Below are 23,543 nucleotides of genomic sequence, written 5' to 3'. Positions count from 1 at the left end.
TGGAGTAATGCCTAATGTGTTTTCGATTTATAATACAGTAATCTTTTTCATTAGGTTTACTCACTGGCTATGTTATCAGCATGATTAAAAAAAAAAATAAATGTAAGGCGCGATAACCTCCGAAGAGATCTAAGGCCGAGCTTCTCTTCCAATTTGCGTCGTGCTCCTCTTGATTTTCCCTACAAATTGGCCTGACGGGACCTACATGTTTTATGCCGACTCCGAACGGCATCTGCAAAGCAGATGAGTTTTCACTGAGAGCTTTTCATGGCAGAAATACACCCGGAGTGCTTGCCAAACACTGCCGAGGGGCGACCCCGCTTAGAAAAATTTTCTTCTAATTGAAAAATCTTATTTCTAAAATTTTGATGTTGCTTTGCCGGGAGTTGAACCCAGAGCATACGGTGTGATAGGCGGAGCACGCTACCATCACACCACGGTGGCCGCAGCATGATTGTGTATTTAATATCCGCGAATACCCCCACTAACCCCTGGCTCTATGTTATAGCACAAATTCCGGCAGCGCTGACAGGGTCCTCATGCGCTTTCTCCATTGTTAGTTATTGTTATATAGTCGATGTTGCGCCACCAAATTTAAAGGGTTTAAAGTGAGTATAGTCAATTCTATTATTTAAGTTATTTCTTACTCATTCAATTAAAAGCATTTTCTTTGTAGAATGGTTCTGAATGAAGCTGCTATTGAGGTTGGTTCAGTCGCCGGTACACAGGCTGGTAGTGTTCTCCTTGCTAAAACTAGTATACAAGTTGTATTTGTAACTTCGGCAGTGGCTTTGTTTTTAGCAGTGATGTATATTGCAATTGTGAATGAGGAGAGTTTGAGCGTTGTTCACACAACATTGTCGGTAAGTGCCATTGTCGGTAAGTGCCAGGGATAACGAACACATTTAATCGCTGCTGGGGCAATTGCTATAAAACGTACTCTCAACATATTTTAAGCTTAACATAATTTTAATCTCAGGACCTGCAAATAACTAAAGCCAAGGAAATCACACATAATCATTCTGGGGACCATGCAACTAGGCATGTGCCGATTAGCAAACTCGTTAAGGCTAAACTTATTGCTTCCGGAAAAATATTTAAGGCACACCCTGTGTCTTAGAATGCCAACATTGTATATTCTTTAAGGTGAAGTGACTTAATAGTGACAGATACCAAAAAGCATGCGAACGAAGCGTTGGGCCATTGATATTCCAGAAGTCTTTCTACAGCTCTAACCAAAAAAGGAGATAAGCTCGCCAATGTATTGTAGTTGAGCCGAGAAAATATCGACCTATACCAGTGACCTAAATATTGGTTAGGCCCAATTTAGCTTCCTTTTCGGTAATTTCCCTCTCCAGCTGGATTGAGAGTGCCAGCCCACTGATTTCTGACCAAGGCAAGTTAATGTATGCTGAATAGTGTTCACCTTAAATGAAGTTCATAATGTCTGTGCTAGAATTAGTCAGAAAGATACGTTCGGCTGTTGAACACAATTATTTGATGTTGTAGATCAAGCAAGTGGCAGCAGATTTCGATGCATTCTCACTACCGAAAGTGACGAATTCAGATTAGTTTTATGAGATTAGTTAAATTTAAAATCTCTTCTACAAGTTTTCGTAATAATAAAGGCTCTGAAGTAATCAGTTATAACAGCGATGTCAAGTTCCTCTTCTCTATGTAATGAAGTCGAGATTGCTGTTATTTTTGTTGTAACGATAAAGGCCCTTCCCACAGGTCCTTTGCCGAATATAGGTCAGGCGCGTTCCGGTAACTAAAAGCATTAAAGAACTAGCTCGTAACCCGTATCGCGCATGATTTTTATATGACCACGTTGATCGTTCCAGGTTATTCCACGAACGTCCTACAGAGAATAATAAAGTGACTCTTGTTGCTCACTTGTGTCAGAGCACAAGGGGTATGGTCGGAATTTGCGTCGCCTCCGTTTTCGAGACTATTGGGCACTCTTTAAGGGATAATTTTTGGCGTATATCGGAACAGATCTTTCATAACTTTGCCACGGGGCTTTTCTGGGATAGCTTCAAGACTATTCCTACTGATTTTAGGACTCATCCGGGATTTTTTTCAAGCTTTAAGCTCTTAAAATTGTTTTGAAAACGGCCACAATGTGATAACAAAATAATCCCGAAATGGAGACCCTGCAAAATCACAAAGATTAATTGTTTGTCTATGTAATAAATTATGATTTCACCTCAAACCACCACCACTACTCAGTTCCGGAAAACCTCTTTTTCATCCAGCAATAATCCGCAACTTATCTCATTCTCTTTTCACAAAGGTCAAGTACCTCGGCGTCGAAATAGATAGCAATCACAACTGGGAACTTAATATTGAAATACACGTATAGAAGGTTCACATTATAGCATATGATGTGTAAATTTTATCCTCGAGCAACTACCACTTAACTTCTGCATACGTATATAGGCTCAGTCATTAGAGCAGTATAGTGGGATCGGTATCCTTACGGTATTAGATTAGAAATCTTCTCCTAAGAATTAACAGTCGCACTTTCAACCGGTCTCCAAAATACAAGGCAAACAACTAGTTTTAGGAGCAGAGCCACTATCAGGCGGTATGTTTCATTCGAAAGGGTCGTCATCTAAATGGAGAATAGCGAGGACTCGTATTGGGAATGGCTTTCCGCTGGACGCTTCTGCTTTCAGATTTACACGCTATATCGTCCATTGTATGATCCACGGGTTGAGAGATAGTGCACCTTAAAGGTGCATGGGTAGCTCACTATAATCACCTTATAATCAACGACTGGAGACAGGACTTAAAAGAAAGCCCCCTAAAGGCCCAATCAGAGTCAGCAGCCTTACCACTCAGCTAGCTGTTAGGCACCCTTTTCCGCTGGGAGTGTTATGGATGTGTTTGCTACGTTTTACGATTTATATTAACAATGCTTTCCTAATATATTCACAGTACAAGCTCGACCAGTTCTTCAGTATTAGCCATCTCCTTAATTTGTTTCGTACCTGCGTTGCAATGCGTGCCAATCACATCCGAAATTTTATGTGACTTTTCATGCTTGCTTCAATTTTAACAAGTTTTACCACAGGTAATTATGCAGATTTTGTCGTAGAACTACTGTAAAGAGAAATTTTAAGCACACAAGTTAACATTACAATAATCTTAAGTTGTCATAAGATTTTCAGTACGACTTCAACCTAGAGTTAAGCTTAGGTTGATCTTGTTAAACTCTAGTCTATTTTAATTGCAGTAAAGCTGTTGGCGCATCTCTACGTGGAGGAGAGAGTTATGAAATCCTCGACGGCACTTTAGGTATGTAGAAGAACGTGGGGTTTATCGCCCTCTCTGGGCGATTTTAAAGCGATTGTAAAACCAATCCTATACTATGGAGTTCTTGTTTGGTGTACAGTCACACAAAAACAACCCAGATGGCTGCACTGAATGCCATTCTGCACATTCCACCTGTAGACCTTGTGGCAAAGAGCATAAAGTTAACAACTGCTCGGCACCTCGGTGCAGCTTGAGCGCAGACCATACGACCATAGTAGTATAATGTATGAACTACAGGACGAACATACTACCTGATTCCCTATTTGCGCTTCGAGGAGGCTCTTAAGGCCACAATGGTTAGCGCAAGGGTGCTCAAATGGCGGACGGTGCGATACATGTGTATACAGATGTTTCCAAAGTAGTGGAAAGAGTAGGGTCTGCGGTATACTGTGCTGATCCGGAAATAAAAAAATCCTACAAGCTGGCAGATCAGGAAGTATTAGCCGTAACCAAAGCAGTAGAAACACTGGAAGAATATCTCAAACTGTAGCCTTGTTAACTTTTATATTGACAGCCAAACAGCAATTAAGGCAATAATCTCGCATAGCACAGCATCTAAAAGTGTGTTAGAGTGTAAGCAATCCCTGGAACGAATCGGGACTGGGAACAGCATACATCTATATCTGGGACACCCAGTGCAAATGGGAATAGATGGGAATGAAAAAGCGGATGAACTAGCAAAAAAGGGCGCATCCCTTGAAGCTTGCTCCGTAGACGTCCCAATTAGAATGGGCATGATTAAGAAAAGGCGAGAAATGCACATGGTCGACCAAGCGGGAAAGGCGCGGGTCCAAAGGCGGGGCTGTAAAGTATCGAAGGTTATGTGCAGGTCTTACAATCTTAGACTAACAAAATGTCTTCTATCATTAAAAAGAGAGGACTATACGTATGAGGACATGACGTGTATTCTGACTGGATACTGGATTCTAGCGTCACATGCGTTTAAATTAGGCTTGGTCAGTGATAGCAGATGTAGGAAGTGCAGAAGAAAACGATAGAGTACGTTTTGTGTCAGATCTAGAAGCAGCAAATGGCAAGGTCCTAGAAAGCTTTTAGCGTTTGTCAAGAGGACGGAGTTATTTTATAACATAGTTTGTTTTTATGGTTTTTCTTTTCTCTTTCTCTTTTATTTTGCGAGTCTCCATAGGGTAGTCTGAATTTCTACCCCCCTGCGACACGCCTTAGGCTTTTCCAATCATAACCAAATTTTGCACGTGATATCTGCGACCATAGTGCTATCTATTTCGGGTATTAGATAAAAAGAAAAATCACTTTTATTTTGCGAGTCTTCATAGGGTAGTCTGAACTTCAACCCCACTGCGACACCCCTTAGGCGTTTCCAATCGGGACCAGAAAATCTGATGATAAAATTTTCCCCATACGAATAAGGACCACCCTAATGTACATATATATATAATATGATAAGTATCTAAGCTGATAACGAAAACAAAGCCTATAGGCATAGCAATTGATAAGGAAACTAAATTACTACTTATTTTTTATTTTTCCATGTACAAGGTGGGTCTTTAATGTCTCTGCGCAGATGTGATTAGTAATCACTGATTGTTATCTATGTTAATTAAGTTTGTGGATTAGTGTAGACGTAAAAATTAGTGAAACCACCAGCAATAAGAACGTCATTCGGAAATGAATCATTTCGAAATAGGTAAATTAGTTTGCCTGTAAGATTAATCCGATCAGATATGTTTGTATGAATTTTTGAAGGCCCAAGTATTTCTGCAAATTGTTAAATCACAATGTACCTGGAGTACAGCACCGCATTTGACGTCTGCCATAGTAGTATATAAAATTAACTAGCTGATCAGACAGATGTTGTCTTGTCTCACTTTTTGAGCCGTCTTTTGTGCGTTGATGTTTTTAGCCCGGCATGGCTGACAGAAAAGGATAGGGAGTGAGAGAGGGAAATACAGAGGGAGAGAGAGAGGCAAAGGCAGATGCAGATAGCGCACGGGTCGAGGGTTTTATAAAAACAGTAAATGTGTTGTTTAACAGAGAGATAATGTTAATGTACTTTGGTTTTGAAATTTTTATAATTCATAGACGTTCAATATCTTGCTGCGAAGTTTCCAAACTGGATGGACTTTAAGTAACTGCTCACCTAAATTCGGTAATTGCGCTATTCCTTTATATTTTAAGCTGTGTAAAATAGCTTTTGTTAAAATATCAAAATCAAAATTCAACAACATTAAGTCTGTGTTTATGTAAAGCAAATTTTTTTAAAATTTTGTTATTTTATTTATATTTATAATAATTAAATTGCATGGTATTGAAATTGGTTCTAATAAAAAGTACATATTTCTATAGATATCCACGCCGACATCTGTAAATCTATCAGTTGTACAACTCACAAAACACTTTAGATTTAGATTGCTCTGTCAACGACGATGGAACGGTTTTCTAAAAAGTACCTGCTTATTGTGAGTCAACTCGAGTGCGAATGTATTTTCAGTTAGTGATGCAGATACCGTAGCACTACTTCTTATACCACGATGCCGCTGCAAGTAATCTCGCATTATTTTATTATTTCAAATTAGAGCTCGTGGCGCCTAAATTAAGGACGTAGAGCGGCTTTTTAAAATCATATTTAAAGGTTTACTTATAACAGCACTCATTTCAAGCTAGGCTTTGCACGCAAACATCAAACTCCGCCGCTCCTACTCTTGACCTTTACGTCAAGTTATGTAGATTTTTTCAAAACGATTTAGTTTGCTCACATGTATCTTCACAGTTATCTCAAACTAAAAAGAGCGCAGTAACTCACATAGTTGGAAACATAACAGGGCATATGACAGGGCTTTTTGGAAACAGGAAATCTATATACTGACCCTGACTCAAAGGTCTGGTTCACGAATGGATCTAAAGTTGAATAAGGAAAATCGGGAGCGGGCCGATCTTAAAGAAATCGATACCAATCGGATGCTAATCCATTATTTTTTGGGCAGAAATCTATGCAATTGATGTTTTCGGTAGAGAATGTCTACGAAGGGGCTTATCCTGGAGGAGTATTCTTATTATGTCAGATATCCATGCAGCCTGACATGCCTTGCAGTCTTACAAAATTACATCTTAGTAATTTAGTGGATGAATGCTTTGGAGTCCTAAATGATATTTGAACCAAAGACAAGATTTAATTTGAACGGCTTATCGAGCATCAAGAACATGAACCATAACTAACTACCAAACTCATTAATCTAAGCAGAGATGGCATATAAATTCTCATTAGGTACTATGATGGACCCTGTAGACTACGATATCACCTAAAAATAAAATAAAGGCAAGGCGCCATAACCTACGAAGAGATTTTAGGCCGAGCTTATCTGCCAAATTGCGTAGTGGTTCTTTTAGTTTTTCCTACACTCAAAAAAAAAAACGCCGTTCTAAAATCCAGCACCACCGGACTCATTTCAAGCTTTTCATGTTCTTACTTTTTTGTTCTTGAAAAACGAACGACCTGTTCTTAAAACAACAACCTTGTTCTTGAACTGACACCATTTTCTTGAAAAGAGAACGGCTGGTCTTAAAATATGAGCAAATGTTCTATTAATGAGAACGATGTTCTTAAATTAAGCCCAAGAAAAAAAACGGTACAATTCGTGTGCACTATAATGTTAAATACAACATTTAGCACAAGCTACCAAGCAGTTGTAGTGGCCCAGCGCCTATGATGTTGCGCTTGCTATTGTGTGGCGCGAGTTCGATCAGCGGCAAAATCTAAATTTTTTTAAAACAATTTTTTTATGTTCTATTTTTTTTAACTCTTATTTTTCGTTCAGTTCCATTCAAATATGCACAGGTAATTCTCAAACTTGTTATGAAATGTTTTAAGTATATATACAGATTACATCTTCAAATAATACATACATACATACATAATTTCTCAATAAGAGAAATGTATGAGAAAATGCTTATTATGTATTTTTTCTTAAACTTTTGAATTTTAGTAACAATTTTTTTGTTATAAATATTTTTTATTTATGACAAAAAAAATATTATTAATAAAAAATAAATAAATATATTTAAAAAAATACTTTCCCCTCCCACCAAAGATCAAGCACGAACCGTTCTTGAATTGAGACCGGAAAATTTTAAATCGACCCCAAATCGTTCTCGAAGCGTGAGAACGAAAAATCTTAAATCAAGCCCAAGAGATAGATCTTCACAGAGAAGCTTTTCATGGCAGAAATACAAACAGAATATTTGCTAAATCTCTGCCGACGGCCGACCCCGCTTAGAAAAACCTTTCTCCAATTGAAACACTTGTTTTTAAATTTTTTATGTTGTTTTACCCGCAACTTAAACCCAGGGTCTTCGGTGTGTTAGGCAGAGCACGCTACCACCACAGCACGGTGTCCGCCGATATCGATATCACCTAAGTAAGTTCAATCTTTGTGTAAACTGATGGATGGCAAGGCAGAGACTTAGCCATCTAGGTGTTGTAATTTTTAATCCCTTTCAGATGTGGATAAGCTGAAAAAGTAAAGAGAGATATATTAAGAGCCTCTACAAACAGTAATAGGATGAAAAATATCTAAATAAATGTCGCTGTGCATCGAGGCCTAATAATAATATCTATATATTAATTCTTTTGTTCTTTGTTTTTTCTTCCTTTATATTAGGTCGGTTGAATGTTTGTCCGATTTTCATACAAATCTTGCAATCGATTTTTCAGTAATTTCTCATTTAGCTACAAACGTGAAACTTTACACATAGGTTAGAACACCGTGACAATGCAACAAAAGGAAAAAATCCGTTAGATTGCGCACGGATCGATGTAATTAGATAAGAATTTGAAATTTTTCAAACCAGCTTTTAAGTAACTTCTCTATGAGCTAGAGACTTGAAATTTCAGACTTAATTCAGAGGTTGATGACAGCCGATGACACGATACAAAAAGATTCGCTAGGGGGCGCACGGGATGAGATATTTAGAAAAATCGTACGAAACGGAGGGAATTTTGGGATTGATTGTTGTGTAAGTTCTCATTGAGCTACAACTGTAAAATTTCACAGATAGGATAAACGCCGAGAAAATGTAAGAAAAGGAGAAAAAAATCCGTTAGATGGCGCACGGATCGAAATATTTAGACAAGAGTTTGGATATTTGGAGTTTTGAGATCGATTTTTAAGTAACTTCTCATTGAGCTACACGCATGAAACTTCACAGATAGGTTAAGACACCGTGACATAGGAACAAAAGGAGAAAATAAAAATTAAATAAAAAAATTTTAAGTGTACAAAAATCTACGAAAAATGTCTCCTTATATAAAGACATATTCTTGCAAAATTTTGATTTTTAAATTTTGACATAGAAATTGCAAAAATGTTTATGAGAATTAAAAATATAAAGGTGGAGCGCAATTGATTGACTAATATTATCTCCTTTCCTACCAACTTTCCAATCCAAGTAATGTGCGCTCCACTTTATGTTTTTACTTTTCATAAATATTTTTGCAATTTCTATGTCAAAACTTAACAATCATGTTTAAAATTTTTTTATTTTATTTTTATTTTGTCTCTCATCAGTAAAATTAAAAAAAAAAAGCTGGAAAGTATTGTTGGCGTTAATAATTTAGTGAAGCTTAGAAGGAATTAAATTAAACTTAATTTAAAAGAAGCTAATTGTAATTCGAAACTTTTTGCTCTAGAATTTATAAAAACCTTAAGTTTTAGTTTTAAACCTTTAAGTTTAACAACGAAAACCAAGCTCAACGTTCTATTGTTCTCAAATTGAGTTGGATTTCTGGATTCTTCAAGCGAGTTGTTCTTAAATTTTTCTGTAAGCTTTATACAACCCCTTATACATGTACTTATGTACATATATAAAAAAATACCAATTTCTAAATACAAAAAGCAATTATGACTCTTATCTGGCTTTGTACAAGCCCTCCGTTTTATAAATCCCGAGACTATGAGATTATTGACCATGTCAAAAATTATCATCTCTAAGAAACCAGGTGTGATAATTGTAATTATGTTTACCATGCTTAAATATGCCGGTCATATCTCATTGTATTTTTTGAAGAGAGAAAAATCAACTAACCCTTATTAGCTACTTGTATATTAACGGAAATGATAACTAAAGTATTATAGTCATGTTTCAGATGCGACGCTGACCGGTATTTACAACAAACTTAAATATTTACAAAAAAAAATTAATGATCTTATAAAAAATATATTTAAAAAAAATAGTTAGCTATAAAAAATGGGTCTCTCCCACGAAAATGCAACTCCAACACATGGAACGTATAAACCATCTCCTGTGGAAGGCGAGTCCAAAGAAAAAATGTTTCCAGTGAATGAAACGGAACCAACTACAGCCATCACAGATGCAAGTGCTAATGCATCTGCGGAAATAGAAGTAACAGTGAAAGGGGTGAAAGGCACAATTCTTGAACCAGCGGTATTTTTGGTGTTTTTCGCAACGTACTTTACCTGTAAGCTAATTTTTGTGTGTCTACTTTTTATTTTATTTTTTAAATTCCAATCATATTTTTAATTTTATTCATTAAAGCTGCCGTTTTACAAAATCAAGAACTCTATCAAGCTTGTGTCAGCGTTTTTAATTACAGCGAGGAAGCTTGTGAGCCGCTACTAGGTGTTAAACCAAAAAATGACGAAGCACAGGTGAGTATTTATTTTGCCGTGGTTTTTTAGTAGCATTAAATATTTCTTTTGGTATAACACAAATTGTTGTAACTTAACTATTGCGCCAAAAATCACATTTTGTAACTTATTTGGAGTTTATAGGATAAAATTTAAATTTTCCTTACCGTTTTACGTGTGTAAACAGTTTCGTGGCTTCTTCAGGAAAAACACACAAAACAACCAACCATTTTAAAACTTCTAAGTATTTTTGCTTTTTTTTTTTGTCTGATTTCATGTTTGTTCTCAAATTTGAACACAAAAATGGGGAATCTTGTAATTCATTTTTCAGTAACTTTCAATAATCCGAATACAATGAGCGATAAAACAAGTTTTTGCTAGGTGACGCAGGGTTCGTTATATTTGAAAAACTAATCCGAATCAAGAAATTTTGTGATCGAGTTTTAAATAACTTTCCTATAACCTAGAGACCAAAATCGAGTTTTGCGTAAATTCCAACATGAGGGAAAAACTTTCGGTACGTGGCGCACGGGTTGAGATAATTGAAATCTTGAGATCAGATAACCTAGGGAACTGAAACTTCGAACATAGCGCAGAACCCTATTACATTGTTAAATTCAGCTTAAACAAGTAAGGAAGGCTAAGTTCGGGTGTAACCGAACATTACATACTCAGTTGAGAGCTATGGAGACAAAATAAGGAAAATCACCAGGTAGGAAAATGAACCTAGGGTAACCCTGGAATGTGGTTGTATGACATGTGTATCAAATGGAAGGTATTAAATAGTATTTTAAGAGAGAGTAGGCCATAGTTCTATGGATGGACGCCATTTAGGGATATCGCCATAAAGGTGGACCAGGGCTGACTCTAGAATTTGTTTGTACGATATGGGTATCAAATGAAAGGTGTTACTGAGCATTTTAAGAGGGAGTGGGCATTAGGCCTATAGTTGGACGCCTTTTCGAGATGTCGCCATTAGGGTGGGCCAGGGGTGACTCTTGAATGTTTGTACGATATGGGTATCAAATGAAAGGTGGTAATGAGTATTTTAAAAGGGAATGGGCTTTAGTTCTATAGGTGAACGCCTTTTCGAGAAATCGCCATAAAGGTGGACCAGGGCTGACTCTAGAATTTGTTTGTACGATATGGCTATCAAATGAAAAGTGTTACTGAGCATTTTAAGAGGGAGCGGGCCTTAGGTCTATCGGTGGACGCCTTTTCGAGATATGGCCATTAAGGTGGGCCAGGGGTGACTCTAGAATGTGTTTGTACGATATGGGTATCAAATGAAAGGTGTTAATGAGTATTTTCAAAGGGAGTGATCCTTAGTTCCATAGGTGGACGCCGTTTCGAGATATCGCCATAAAGGTGGACCAGGGGTGACTCCAGAATGTGTTTGTACGATATGGGAATCAAATGAAAGGTGATACTGAGCATTTTAAGAGGGAGTGGGCATTAGGTCTATATTTGGACGCCTTTTCGAGATGTCGCCATTAGGGTGGGCCAGGGGTGACTCTAGAATGTGTTTGTACGATATGGGTATCAAATGAAAGGTGTTAATGAGTATTTTCAAAGTGAGTGATCCTTAGTTCCATAGGTGGACGCCGTTTCGAGATATCGCCATAAAGGTGGACCAGGGGTGACTCCAGAATGTGTTTGTACGATATGGGAATCAAATGAAAGGTGTTACTGAGCATTTTAAGAGGGAGTGGGCATTAGGTCTATAGTTGGACGCCTTTTCGAGATGTCGCCATTAGGGTGGGCCAGGGGTGACTCTAGAATGTTTGTACGATATGGGTATCAAACGAAAGGTGTTACTGAGCATTTTAAAAGGGAGTGGGCATTAGGTCTATAGGTGGACGCCTTTTCGAAATATCGCCATTAGGGTGGGCCAGGGGTGACTCTATAATGTGTTTTTACGATATGGGTATCAAATGAAAGGTGGTAATGAGTATTTTAAAAGGGAGTAATCCTTAGTTCTATAGGTGGAAGCCTTTTCGAGATATCGCCATAAAGGTGGACCAGGGGTGACTCTAGAATGTTTGTACGATATGGATATCAAACGAAAGGTGTTACTGAGCATTTTAAGAGGGAGTGGACATTAGGTCCTATGGGTGGACGCCTTTTCGAGATATCGCCATTAGGGTGGGCCAGGGGTGACTCTAGAATGTGTTTGTACGATATGGGTATCAAACGAAAGGTGTTACTGAGCATTTTAAGAGGGAGTGGGCATTAGGTCTATAGGTGGACGCCTTTTCGAGATATCGCCATTAGGGTGGGCCAGGGGTGACTCTAGAATGTTTGTACGATATGGGTATCAAACGAAAGGTGTTACTGAGCATTTTAAGAGGGAGTAGGCATTAGGTCTATAGGTGGATACCTTTTCGAGATATCGCCATTAGGGTGGGCCAGGGGTGACTCTAGAATGTTTGTACGATATGGGTATCAAACGAAAGGTGTTACTGAGCATTTTAAAGAGGGAGTGGGCACTAGGTCTATAGGTGGACGCCTTTTTGAGATATCGCCATTAGGGTGGGCCAGGGGTGACTCTAGAATGTTTGTACGATATGGGTAAATAACGAAAGGTGTTACTGAGCATTTTAAGAGGGAGTGGGCATTAGGTCTATAGGTGGACGCCTTTTCGAGATATCGCCATTAGGGTGGGCCAGGGGTAACTCTAGAATGTGTTTGTACGATATGGATATCAAATTAAAGGTATTAATGAGGGTTTTAAAAGCGAGTGGCCCTTAGATGTATATGTGAAGGCGTTTTCCCGATATCGACCAAAATGTGGACCAGGTGATCCAGAAAATCATCTGTCGGGTACTGCTAATTTATTTATATATGCAATACCACTAACAGTATTCCTGCCAAGATTCCAAACGCTGTTGATTTCGCCTTGTAGAACTTTTTCATTTTCTTCTACTTAATATGGTAGGTGTCACACCCATTTTACAAAGTTTTTTCCAAGGTTATATTTTGCGTCAATAAGCCAATCCAATTACCATGTTTCATCCCTTTTTTCGTATTTGGTATAGAATTATGGCATTTTTTTCATTTTTCGTAATTTTCGATATCGATAAATTGGGCGTGGTTATGGTCGGATTTCGGCCATTTTTTGTACCAAGATAAAGTGAGTTCAGATAAGTACGTGGACTAAGTTTAGTAAAGATATATCGGTTTTTGCTCAAGTTATTGTGTTAACGGCCGAGAGGAAGGCCAGACGGTGGACTGTGTATAAAAACTGGGCGTGGCTTCCACCGATTTCGCCCATTTTCACAGAAAACAATTGCCGTCATAGAATCTATGCCCCCACCAAATTTAAGAAGGATTGGTAAATTTTTGTTCGACTTATGGCAATAAAATTATTCTAGACAAACTAAATGAAAATGGGCGGAGCCACGCCCATTTTGAAATTTTCTTTTATTTTTGTATTTTGTTGCATCATATCATTACTGGAGTTGAATTTTGACTTAATTTACTTATATACAGTAAAGATATTAAATTTTTTGTTAAAATTTGAATTTAAAAAAATTTTTTTTTAAAAAGTGGGCGTGTTCTTCATACAATTTTGCTAATTTTTATTTAGCACATATATAGTAATAGTAGTAACGTTCCTGCCAAATTTCATCATTATATCTTCAACGACTGTCAAATTACAGCTTGCAAAACTTTTAAATTACCTTCTTGTAAAAGTGGGCGGTGCCACGCCCATTGTCCAAATCTTACTAATTTTCTATTCTGCGTCATAACGTCAACCCATCTACCAAGTTTCATCGCTTTATCCGCCTTTGGTAATGAATTATCGCATTTTTTCTGTTTTTCGAAATTTTCGATATCGAAAAAATGGGCGTGGTTATAGTCCGATATCGTTCATTTTAAATAGCGAACTGAGATGAGTGCCCAGGAATCTACATACCAAATTTCATCAAGATACCTCAAAATTTACTCAAGTTATCGTGTTAACGGGCAGACGGACGGACGGACGGACGGACGGACATGGCTCAATCAAATTTTTTTTCGATACTGATGATTTTGATATATGGAAGTCTATATCTATCTCGATTCCTTTATACCTGTACAACCAACCGTTATCCAATCAAAGTTAATATACTCTGTGAGCTCTGCTCAACTGAGTATAAAAATTGTTAGATGGTACAGGGATCGAGATATTTAGAAAATCCAATGAGCTAGATATTTTAAACCTGCAACTGAATTCCGAGCACCATGATAATGCGAATAAAGCAGAAAAAATTTAGAATCTGTAGAGATAATAAGAAAATTTATAGAAGATTTTAAACCTTGGGAACAATTTTTTAATAACTCCCCAGTGGGGCTTAGAACTTTGAACACAGTTTTATAGAGTTTTGTTAAAATGCAACAATAACAGACACAAATTTCCAAGATGAACCAGGGATCGAAATATTTGGTGACGTTTAGAAAGTCTATACAGATAATGTGAAATTTTACAATTGATTTTTAAGAAACTTCTTATTGAGCTTGAAAATGAAACCTTACACTTATTTCAGAAATAATTAGAACACTTATACGAGACTCTGAATCTTGTGATCTGTTTTAGGTTAAATTCCCGGTTACAAAGAGACGTGAATTTTAAATTTACTTCAAAGTTCAACGCCGGCTTTACATGAATGCAAAAAGTTTCGCTAGGTGTCGCACGGAGTCACTCGATGGCAATTCATTAAAAAGGGAGATAATCGCGATAGATGCCGTCCAGACAAAATATTTAGAAATTCCATATCAAACGGCGAAATTTTGCGAACAAATTTTAAGAAACCTTATACTATGTTCAAACAGAAAAATAAATTGAGGAAATTTCGATTTGAATTGAGTGCTGTTCATACAACTCGATTTAGCTTAAACAATAGTAATTTGATAGCTGGTTGGCTCATCTCTACAGCAAGAACATACCTTTGTTCAGACTGTCAAAATGAACACGCACATTATTAGGCGAATGAAATGGAATGAAAACATAAAACTTTGAAATTTTTGTGTGTTGTAAGAAAATGTGTTCAATGTTTTGGTTTCATTTTGAGTTTGCCATCTTCTTTTGACAATCCCTACTCCAGTGAAATGAAAGACATAAAATCAGCTGATGAGATGAGCCAACCACACAGTTAAGCCATGAGTAACTGACGTTAAAATATACTCAATAAACACACTTTACAATGTTGCATTTGCAGTTTGAAACAATTTATTACGTAATTTTTTTTAAATTGGAAATTTATTATTACAATTTATTATATGACAAATTGCGTAATAAATTGCCCAAATAGTATAAATTGATAATTTGGTGTGTGTTTGAACCTAGTATTATACTATGTACAAACACACACCAAATTGGCAATTTATACCATTTGGGAAATTTATTACGCAATTTATCATATAATAAATTGTAATAATATATTGCCAATTTAAAAAAATATTGCGTTATAAATTGTTTCAAACTGCAAATGCAACCTTGTAAAGTGTGTTTATTGAGTAGATTTAAACGTCAATTACGCATGGCTCAACTATGTGGTTGGCTCATCTCATCAGTGATTTGATTTTTTTCATTTCACTGGAGTAGGGATTGTCAAAAGAAGATGGCAACCCATAAAATGAAACCAAAACATTGAAAACATTTTCGTACAACACACAAAAATTTCAAAGCTTTAAGTTTTCATTCCATTCCATTCGCCTAATACCAAAACGCACGTTTTGAAAGTTTGATCAAAGGTACGATGTTGCTGTAGAGATAAGCAAACCAGCTATCAAATTACTATTGTGTAAGCTAAATTGAGTTGCATGAACACCACTCAATTTAAATCGAAATTTCCTCAATTTAGTTTTTGTTTGACCATAGTATTAATATTGATACAAAAACTTTAAACCTCACATAAAGTTCAGATGACCAAAACTATGCAGCAAAATTGGAAGTAATCCGATAGGCAGTGCGCGGACTGGAAAATAAAATTTTTTTTCTAAGCTTTGGAATCGTTCCATCAATTTTATAAATAAATAAAGTGAAACACAAGTAAGGAAGTCTAAGTTCGGGTGTAGCCGAACATTACAAACTCAGCTGAGAGCTCTGTGAGCTCTGCTCATCTAAGTATAATTATAGCCGCGCTGGTTTAGGAGGGTTTCGTAGATGGTTTATAAGTGGTTTTTAATTCCACATCACATACGTTTTGGAAATATCGACCAAATTGTAGACCAAGGGTGACGTTTTTTGGAACGATTATCCTTCATCCTTTGTCAAATAAGGGAAAATCACGATGAAGGAAAATGAATGGGTATCAAATGAAAGGTATTAAAGAGTATTTTACAAGGGAGTGGGTCTTAGTTCTATAGGACGCCTTTTTGAGATATCGCCATAAAGGTGGATCAGGGGTGACTCTAGAATGTGTTTGTACGATATGGGTATCAAATTAAAGGTATTAAAGAGGGCTTTAAAAGGGAATAGTTTTAGTTGTATATGTGAAGGCGTTTTCCAGCTATCGACCAAAATGTGGACCAGATTGACCAAGAACTTCATCTGTCGGGTACCGCTAATTTATTTTTGTAATACCAAGAACAGGAATCTGCCATGATTCCAAGGGTTTTTGATTTGGCCCTGCAGAACTTTTTTATTTTCTTCTACTTAATATGGTAGGTGTCACACCCATTTTACAAAGTTTTTTCTAAAGTTATATTTCGGGCCAAATGTTTCATCCATTTTTTCGTATTTGGTATAGAATTATGGATTTTTTTCATTTTTCGAAATTTTCGATATCGAAAAAATGGTTGGATTTCGCCCATTTTTAATACCAAGATAAAGTGAGTTCAGATAAGTACGTGAACTAAGTTTAGTAAAGATATATCGATTTTTGCTCAAGTTATCGGGTTAACGGCCAAGACGGTCGATTGTGTATAAAAACTGGGCGTCGCTTCAACCGATTTCGCTCATTTTAACAGAAAGCAGTTACCGGCGTAGAAGCTATGCCCTTACCAAATTTCACACAGATTGATAAATTTTTTTTCGACTTATGGCACTAAAAGTATTCCAGACAAATTATATGAAAAAGGGCGGACCCACGCCCATTTTGAAATTTTCTTTTATTTTTGTATTTTGTTGCACCATATCATTACTGTAGTTGAATGTTGGCATAGTTTACTTATATATTGTAAAGACATTCAATGTAAAGATATTCAATTTGTTATAATTTGACTTTTAAAATTTTTTTTTAAGTGTACGTGTTCACCTTTCGATTTTGCTAATTTTAATTTAGAACACATATAGTAATAGGAGTAACGTTCCTGCCAAATTTCATCATGATATCTTCGACGACTGCGAAATTACGGCTTCTTTTAAAAGTGGGCGGTGCCACGCCCATTGTCCAAAATTTTACTAATTTTGGTAATGAATTATCGCAATTTTTCGGTTTTTCGAAATTTTCGATATCGAAAAAGTGGGCGTGGTTATAGACCGATCTCGTTCATTTTAAATAGCGATCTGAGATGAGTGCCCAGGAACTTACATACCAAATTTCATTAAGATACCTCAAAATTTACTCAGGTTATCGTGTTTAGGAACAGACAGACGGACGAACGGACATGGTTAAATGAATTTCTTTTTTCGCCCAGATCACTTTGGTATATAGAAGTCGATATCTATCTCGATTAGTTTATGCCGTTACGGGGTACCGTTATGCGAAGAAAATTAATGTACTCTGTGAGTTCTGCTCAGCTTAGTATAAAAAATCAATTAAGCAAGAATTAACTTAGAAGAGATAGTGATGTTTCGATACTTTCGTTTTTATAAAATAAAATGTCTCCCTTAATTATTATACACATGACCCCAAAATGCAGACACAACGACTAATAAACAATAAAAATATTGGCTATTGTTTAGAGTTTTAATCGCTGGTAATAATTTGTTGATAAGAAAAGTGACTCAATAAGACATATGGGCCTTTATTTAAATTAAATTTACTAATTTATATACCATACACAGCACAGGAACGCGTTTTGGAATTGTATTTGTTTATTAAGTAGGATTTTCTTTCTTAATAAGAAATTTAGTTTGAATGTTAGTGTGTAGCCACAATTTTTTGCAAACTCGTCCGTTGTTTCCGCCGAGATAATCACAAACTTTCAATATTTAATTTAAATGTAATTTTAAATTAAAAATATTCTCTTAATACCAATTTTCAAGTACTTGTTTGGTATGAATTAATGACATACATATTTACATGCACAATTTAGCTGATAAGCATTAAATTATTTTCAAACGTTGGTGTGCACATTTTGACAATTTAGTTGTTGTCTTATATCGTACGTAGCACACGCCATGTCGCACAGCTGAAAAAAAAAATATTTCATCTCAAAAAATTTTTTTTTATTTAAGTAAAGTAGCTTTTTTGCATAAATGTAGCATTTTAAAAGCTAACTACATAGTATAAACAATATAAGAAAAATAATTGTAAATAAAAAAGTGTACCAACAACAACAAATAACATGCCACCACAACACAAAGATGAAGTTAGACAAATTTTATACTCGTCAGAAAATGATTTGAATGATGACAATTTATGTAATACAACCGTTTTAACCCCACCAGCGCCAACGTTACAAAAGCATTTATTTTATGGACGTACGACAATTATAGAACCAGCGCTCTTCTTAATACTCGTCTCTTTTATATCTGGCAGTGAGTTACTCTTTAATATGAACACGATAAACTTTTGAACCTACATAAAATATATATCATAAATAAATAATGAAATTATCAATTACAAAAAAGGTGCCGTTTTACAAAATCAGATTCTTTTTCAAACATGTACTGTCATATATAAGCATAACGACACTGAATGTCAACCAATGTTGGGCATTATTCCGGAGACAAAGCAGTCGAAAGTAAGTCAAATATGCTAATCCAATATATATTGAACTTATATCTGTAACGGCGATGTACTATTTAAGCATATTAAATTTTGCAGCCGACAAGTTTCATCATTTTTACAATATTTGTTTATTCATAGTGTAATTTATTCCTATATTCGAAATATTCGAAATAGAAAAACTAAGCGTTTGTTATCTGATTTCGACCAATTTAAGTCTAATATATTTTGAGTTCAGATAAGCTCGTGTACTTTATTTGGTGCGATATTTAATTTTTTGCTCAAGCTATTGTGTTACGGACGGACGGACCAAATTTCACCAAGATTGGTTGAAGACGAATTTTAGAAATCCTTCATTATTCTGCACCTTATGTTATAGCTCGAAATCAGTATAGCAAAATGTTCTTTATTGACAACACTTCTTTGGTGGTAGTACTTCACAATCAAATGACTCATGTACTTCACTCATAGCGTGTTAAAATCAAACTAACTCATTATTCCTCAGCTTGCGCTGCTTTTATACACTCAGTTTCCTCGTTCACCCATTTCTTCTTGGGCCTAAGTTTTTCGTGAATAGCCGTCTCTAACACTTGCTTGTTTATTTCTCGTTTCTGTATTACAAAGTGTGTCAGTTAACTACGTACAGTAATATCTGTGAGTAATGTCATATTCGCTCTTAGCTGATTGCATGTATGTGAAATATTCTCTTAGCTTTGCTATTTACATGTGCATAAGTAGGTTCCTGAGCACTCATCTCAGATCGCTATTTAAAATGAACGATATCGGACTATAACCACGCCCACTTTTTGATATCGAAAATTTCGAAAAACCGAAAAAGTGCGATAATTCATTACAAAAGACCGATAAAGCGACGAAACTTGGCAGATGAGTTGAACTTATGACGCAAAATAGAAAATTAGTAAAATTTTGGACAATGGGCGTGGCGCCGCCCACTTTTAACAGAAGGTAATTTAAAACTTTTGCAAGCTGTAATTTGGCAGTCGTTGAAGATATCATGATGAAATTTGGCAGGAACGTTACTCTTATTACTATATGTACGCTGAATAAAAATTAGCAAAATCGGAGAAGGACCACGCCCACTTTTAAAAAAAAATTTTTTTAAAGTAAAATTTTAACAAAAAATTTAATATCTTTACAGTATATAAGTAAATTATGTCAAGATTCAACTCCAGTAATGATATGGTGCAACAAAATACAAAAATAAAAGAAAATTTAAAAATGGGCGTGGCTCCGCATTTTTTCACTTAATTTGTCTAGGATACTTTTAACGCCATAAGTCGAACAAAAATTAACCAATCCTTTTGAAAATTGGTAGGGGCATATATTTTATGGCGTTAAATGTTTTCTGTGAAAATGGGCGAAATCGGGTGATGTCACGCCCAGTTTTTATACGCAGTCGTCCGTCTGTCCTTCCGCATGGCCGTTAACACGACATCTTGAGCAAAAATAGATATATCTTTACTAAACTTAGTTCACGTAACTATCTGAACTCACTTTATCTTGGTATGAAAAATGAACGAAATCCGACTATGACCACGCCCACTTTTTCGATATCGAAAATTACGAAAAATGAGAAAAATGCCATAATTCTATACCAAATACGAAAAAAGGGATGAAATATGGTAAGGTAATTGGATTGTTTTATTGACGCGAAATATATCTTTAGAAAAAACTTTATAAAATGGTTGCGAGACCTACCATATTAAGTAGAAGAAAATGAAAAAGTTCTGCAGGGCGAAATAAAAAACCCTTAAAATCTTGGCAGGTATTACATATATAAATAAATTAGCGGTATCCAACAGATGATGTTCTAGGTCACCCTGGTCCACATTTTGGTCGATATCTGGAAAACGCCTTCACATATACAACTACCACCACTCCCTTTTAAAACTCTCATTAATACCTTTAATTTGATACCCATATCGTACAAACTCATTCTAGAGTCACCCTGGTCCACCTTTATGGCGATATTTCGAAAAGGCGAACACCTATAGAACGAAGGCCCACTCCCTTTTAAAAATACTCATTAACACCTTTCATTTGATACCCATATCGTACAAACAAAGTCTAGAGTCACCCCTGGTCCAGAAAGGCCCACTCCCTCTTAAAATACTCATTAATTCCTTTCGTTTGATACCCATATTGCACAAACGAATTCTAGAGTCCCCCTGGCCCACCTTTATGGCGATATCTCGAAACGGCGTCCACCTATGGAACTAAGGATTACTCCCTTTTAAAATACTCATTAACACCTTTCATTTGATACCCATATCGTACAAACGCATTCTAGAGTCACACCTGGTCCATCTTTATGGCGATATCTCGAAAAGGCGTCCACCTATAGAACTAAGGCCCTCTCCCTCTTAAAATACTCATTAACTCCTTTCGTTTGATACCCATATTGCACAAACGAATTCTAGAGTCACCCCTGGTCCACCTTTATTGCGATACCTCGAAAATGCGTCCACCTATAGAACTAAGGCCCACTCCCTCTTAAAATACTCATTAACTCCTTTCGTTTGATACCCATAACGTACAAACAAAGTCTAGAGTCACCCCTGGTCCACCTATTGCGATACCTCGAAAATGCGTCCACCTATAGAACTAAGGCCCACTCCCTCTTAAAATACTCATTAACTCCTTTCATTTGATACCCATATTGCACAAACGAATTCTAGAGTCACCCCTGGTCCACCTTTATTGCGATACCTCGAAAATGCGTCCACCTATAGAACTAAGGCCCACTCCCTTTTAAAAATACTCATTAACACCTTTCATTTGATACCCATATCGTACAAACAAAGTCTAGAGTCACCCCTCGTCCACCTTTATTGCGATACCTCGAAAATGCGTCCACCTATAGAACTAAGGCCCACTCCCTCTTAAAATACTCATTAACTCCTTTCATTTGATACCCATATTGCACAAACGAATTCTAGAATCACCCTTGGCCCACCTTTATGGCGATATCTCGAGACGGCGTCCACCTATAGAACTATGGCCCACTCCCTTTTAAAATACTCATTAACACCTTTCGTTTGATGCCCATATTGTGCAAACAAATTCTAGGGTCACCCCAGGTCCACCTTTATGGCGATATCTAGAAACGGCGTCCACCTATGGAACTTTTCCTTTGATACCCATATCGTACAAACGCATTCTAGAGTCACCCCTGGTCCATCTTTACGGCGATATCTCGAAAAGGCGTCCATCTATAGAACTTAGGTCCACGCCCTTTTAAAATACTCATTAATACCTTTCATTTGATACCCGTATCGTACAAACGCATTCTAGAGTCAACCCTGATCCACCTTTATGGCTATATCCCTAAATGGCGTCCACCTATAGAACTATGGCTCACTCCCTCATAAAATACTCTTTAATGCCTTTCATTTGATACACATGTCATACAAACACATTCCAGGGTTTCCCTCGGTTCATTTTCCTACATGGTTATTTTCCCTTATGTTGTCACCATAGCTCTCAACTGAGTATGTAATGTTCGGTTACACCCGAACTTAACCTTCCTTACTTGTTTCGTTTTAAATTTTTTCTTCGAATATTTTGTTTTATTTTGACCAGCGGTCCTCATTTAGTGGCGCCACTTCACACGTATTATTATTATCTTTCATTTTTATTCGTCTTTAGTTGTCGTTGAAAAATATCGGATGAGGCTATTGTTTATTTGCGCATTTGCGAAAACATATTTACAAACGCTCATGCGCAGAATGTCTTCATGGTTTAATGTTAGCAATTGATTTTGTATTAATTTTTTTTTAGACTCAAGCAATAAAGTAGAATTTGTATGGCATATTTACGAATTACTTTTTGTGTGTTAACAAACATGCGTGCATACGTCCTACCTCATTGATTTTTCATCAACAACTAAACCACTACCAATAGTTAGTTTTACTCACACAGCCACAGCTTTGATTTTGGGGACCACTGGTTTTGACAGCAACAGCAAAGCAAGCAACCCTACATACCAAATTTCATCAAGATACCTCAAAATTTACTCAAGTTATCGTGTTAACGGACGGACGGACGGACGGACATGGCTCAATCAATTTTTTTTTCGATCCTGATTATTTTGATATATGGAAGTCTATATCTATCTCGATTCCTTTATATATGTACAACCAACCGTTATCCAATCAAACTTAATATACTCTGTGAGCTCTGCTCAACTGAGTATAAAAAAGTTGTTCACGATCCGTAGCTTTCATTTGCTATAGCAACAACACCAACACCAAATACACAAAATTCTGAATTCCCTTAATGTGTTTTAACTTGGAAATTATCAAATTATTTTCAAAAACGTTTGTACATGGAAGGCAATGGCTGCATTAAGCCACTCCTTGAATTAAGAACTCGTTAGAATTGTAGCTATACTTCCGTTAATGAATGTACGAAATTAGGAATTTATGTTTGTATATATATATATATATATATATTGTGGCGAATATTAGCAGTTCTATACATAACTATGCTGCTACTAAAGAAATGCACAACAACAATAAAGCAAGTAGCAACACCTATTTACACGAGCACATCAATCATAATTTACACACATACACAGAAGGCGACGAAGAATACTTCACGCACATCACCAGCAGCTTAAAGTAAAAAAATATCTCACATACACATATGCAGTCATCAGCTAAGAGTTTTTACTCACACGCATATAACTAAATAACCA

At 36.4% G+C, this 23,543-nt stretch overlaps 1 protein-coding gene across 6 annotated transcripts in view; it reads left to right on the top strand.

The window, feature by feature from the left end:
• Nucleotides 1-483: 483 nt before the first annotated feature.
• LOC137244838 (probable peptidoglycan muropeptide transporter SLC46) overlaps nucleotides 484-23,543 on the top strand; it is a 35,707-nt gene continuing 12,647 nt past the window's right edge. Inside the window, exons 1-4 of one of the 6 annotated variants that reach the window (XM_067774438.1) lie at nucleotides 484-608; nucleotides 677-863; nucleotides 9,443-9,775; nucleotides 9,853-9,965. In XM_067774438.1, the coding sequence (XP_067630539.1) occupies nucleotides 9,544-9,775; nucleotides 9,853-9,965 (345 nt within the window). In that variant the 5' untranslated portion in view covers nucleotides 484-608; nucleotides 677-863; nucleotides 9,443-9,543. Of the gene's footprint in view, nucleotides 609-662; nucleotides 864-9,431; nucleotides 9,776-9,852; nucleotides 9,966-18,234; nucleotides 18,634-18,726; nucleotides 18,840-23,543 lie in introns of those variants that run through there. The other 5 variants (XM_067774440.1, XM_067774439.1, XM_067774441.1 and 2 more) reach the window with 5 other exon arrangements.

Source organism: Eurosta solidaginis, chromosome 3, assembly GCF_040869045.1.
Source record: "Eurosta solidaginis isolate ZX-2024a chromosome 3, ASM4086904v1, whole genome shotgun sequence".
NCBI lineage: Eukaryota > Metazoa > Arthropoda > Insecta > Diptera > Tephritidae > Eurosta > Eurosta solidaginis.
Note: the sequence above shows the minus strand (reverse complement) of the source record. Positions and strands in the feature narration are given on the sequence as shown.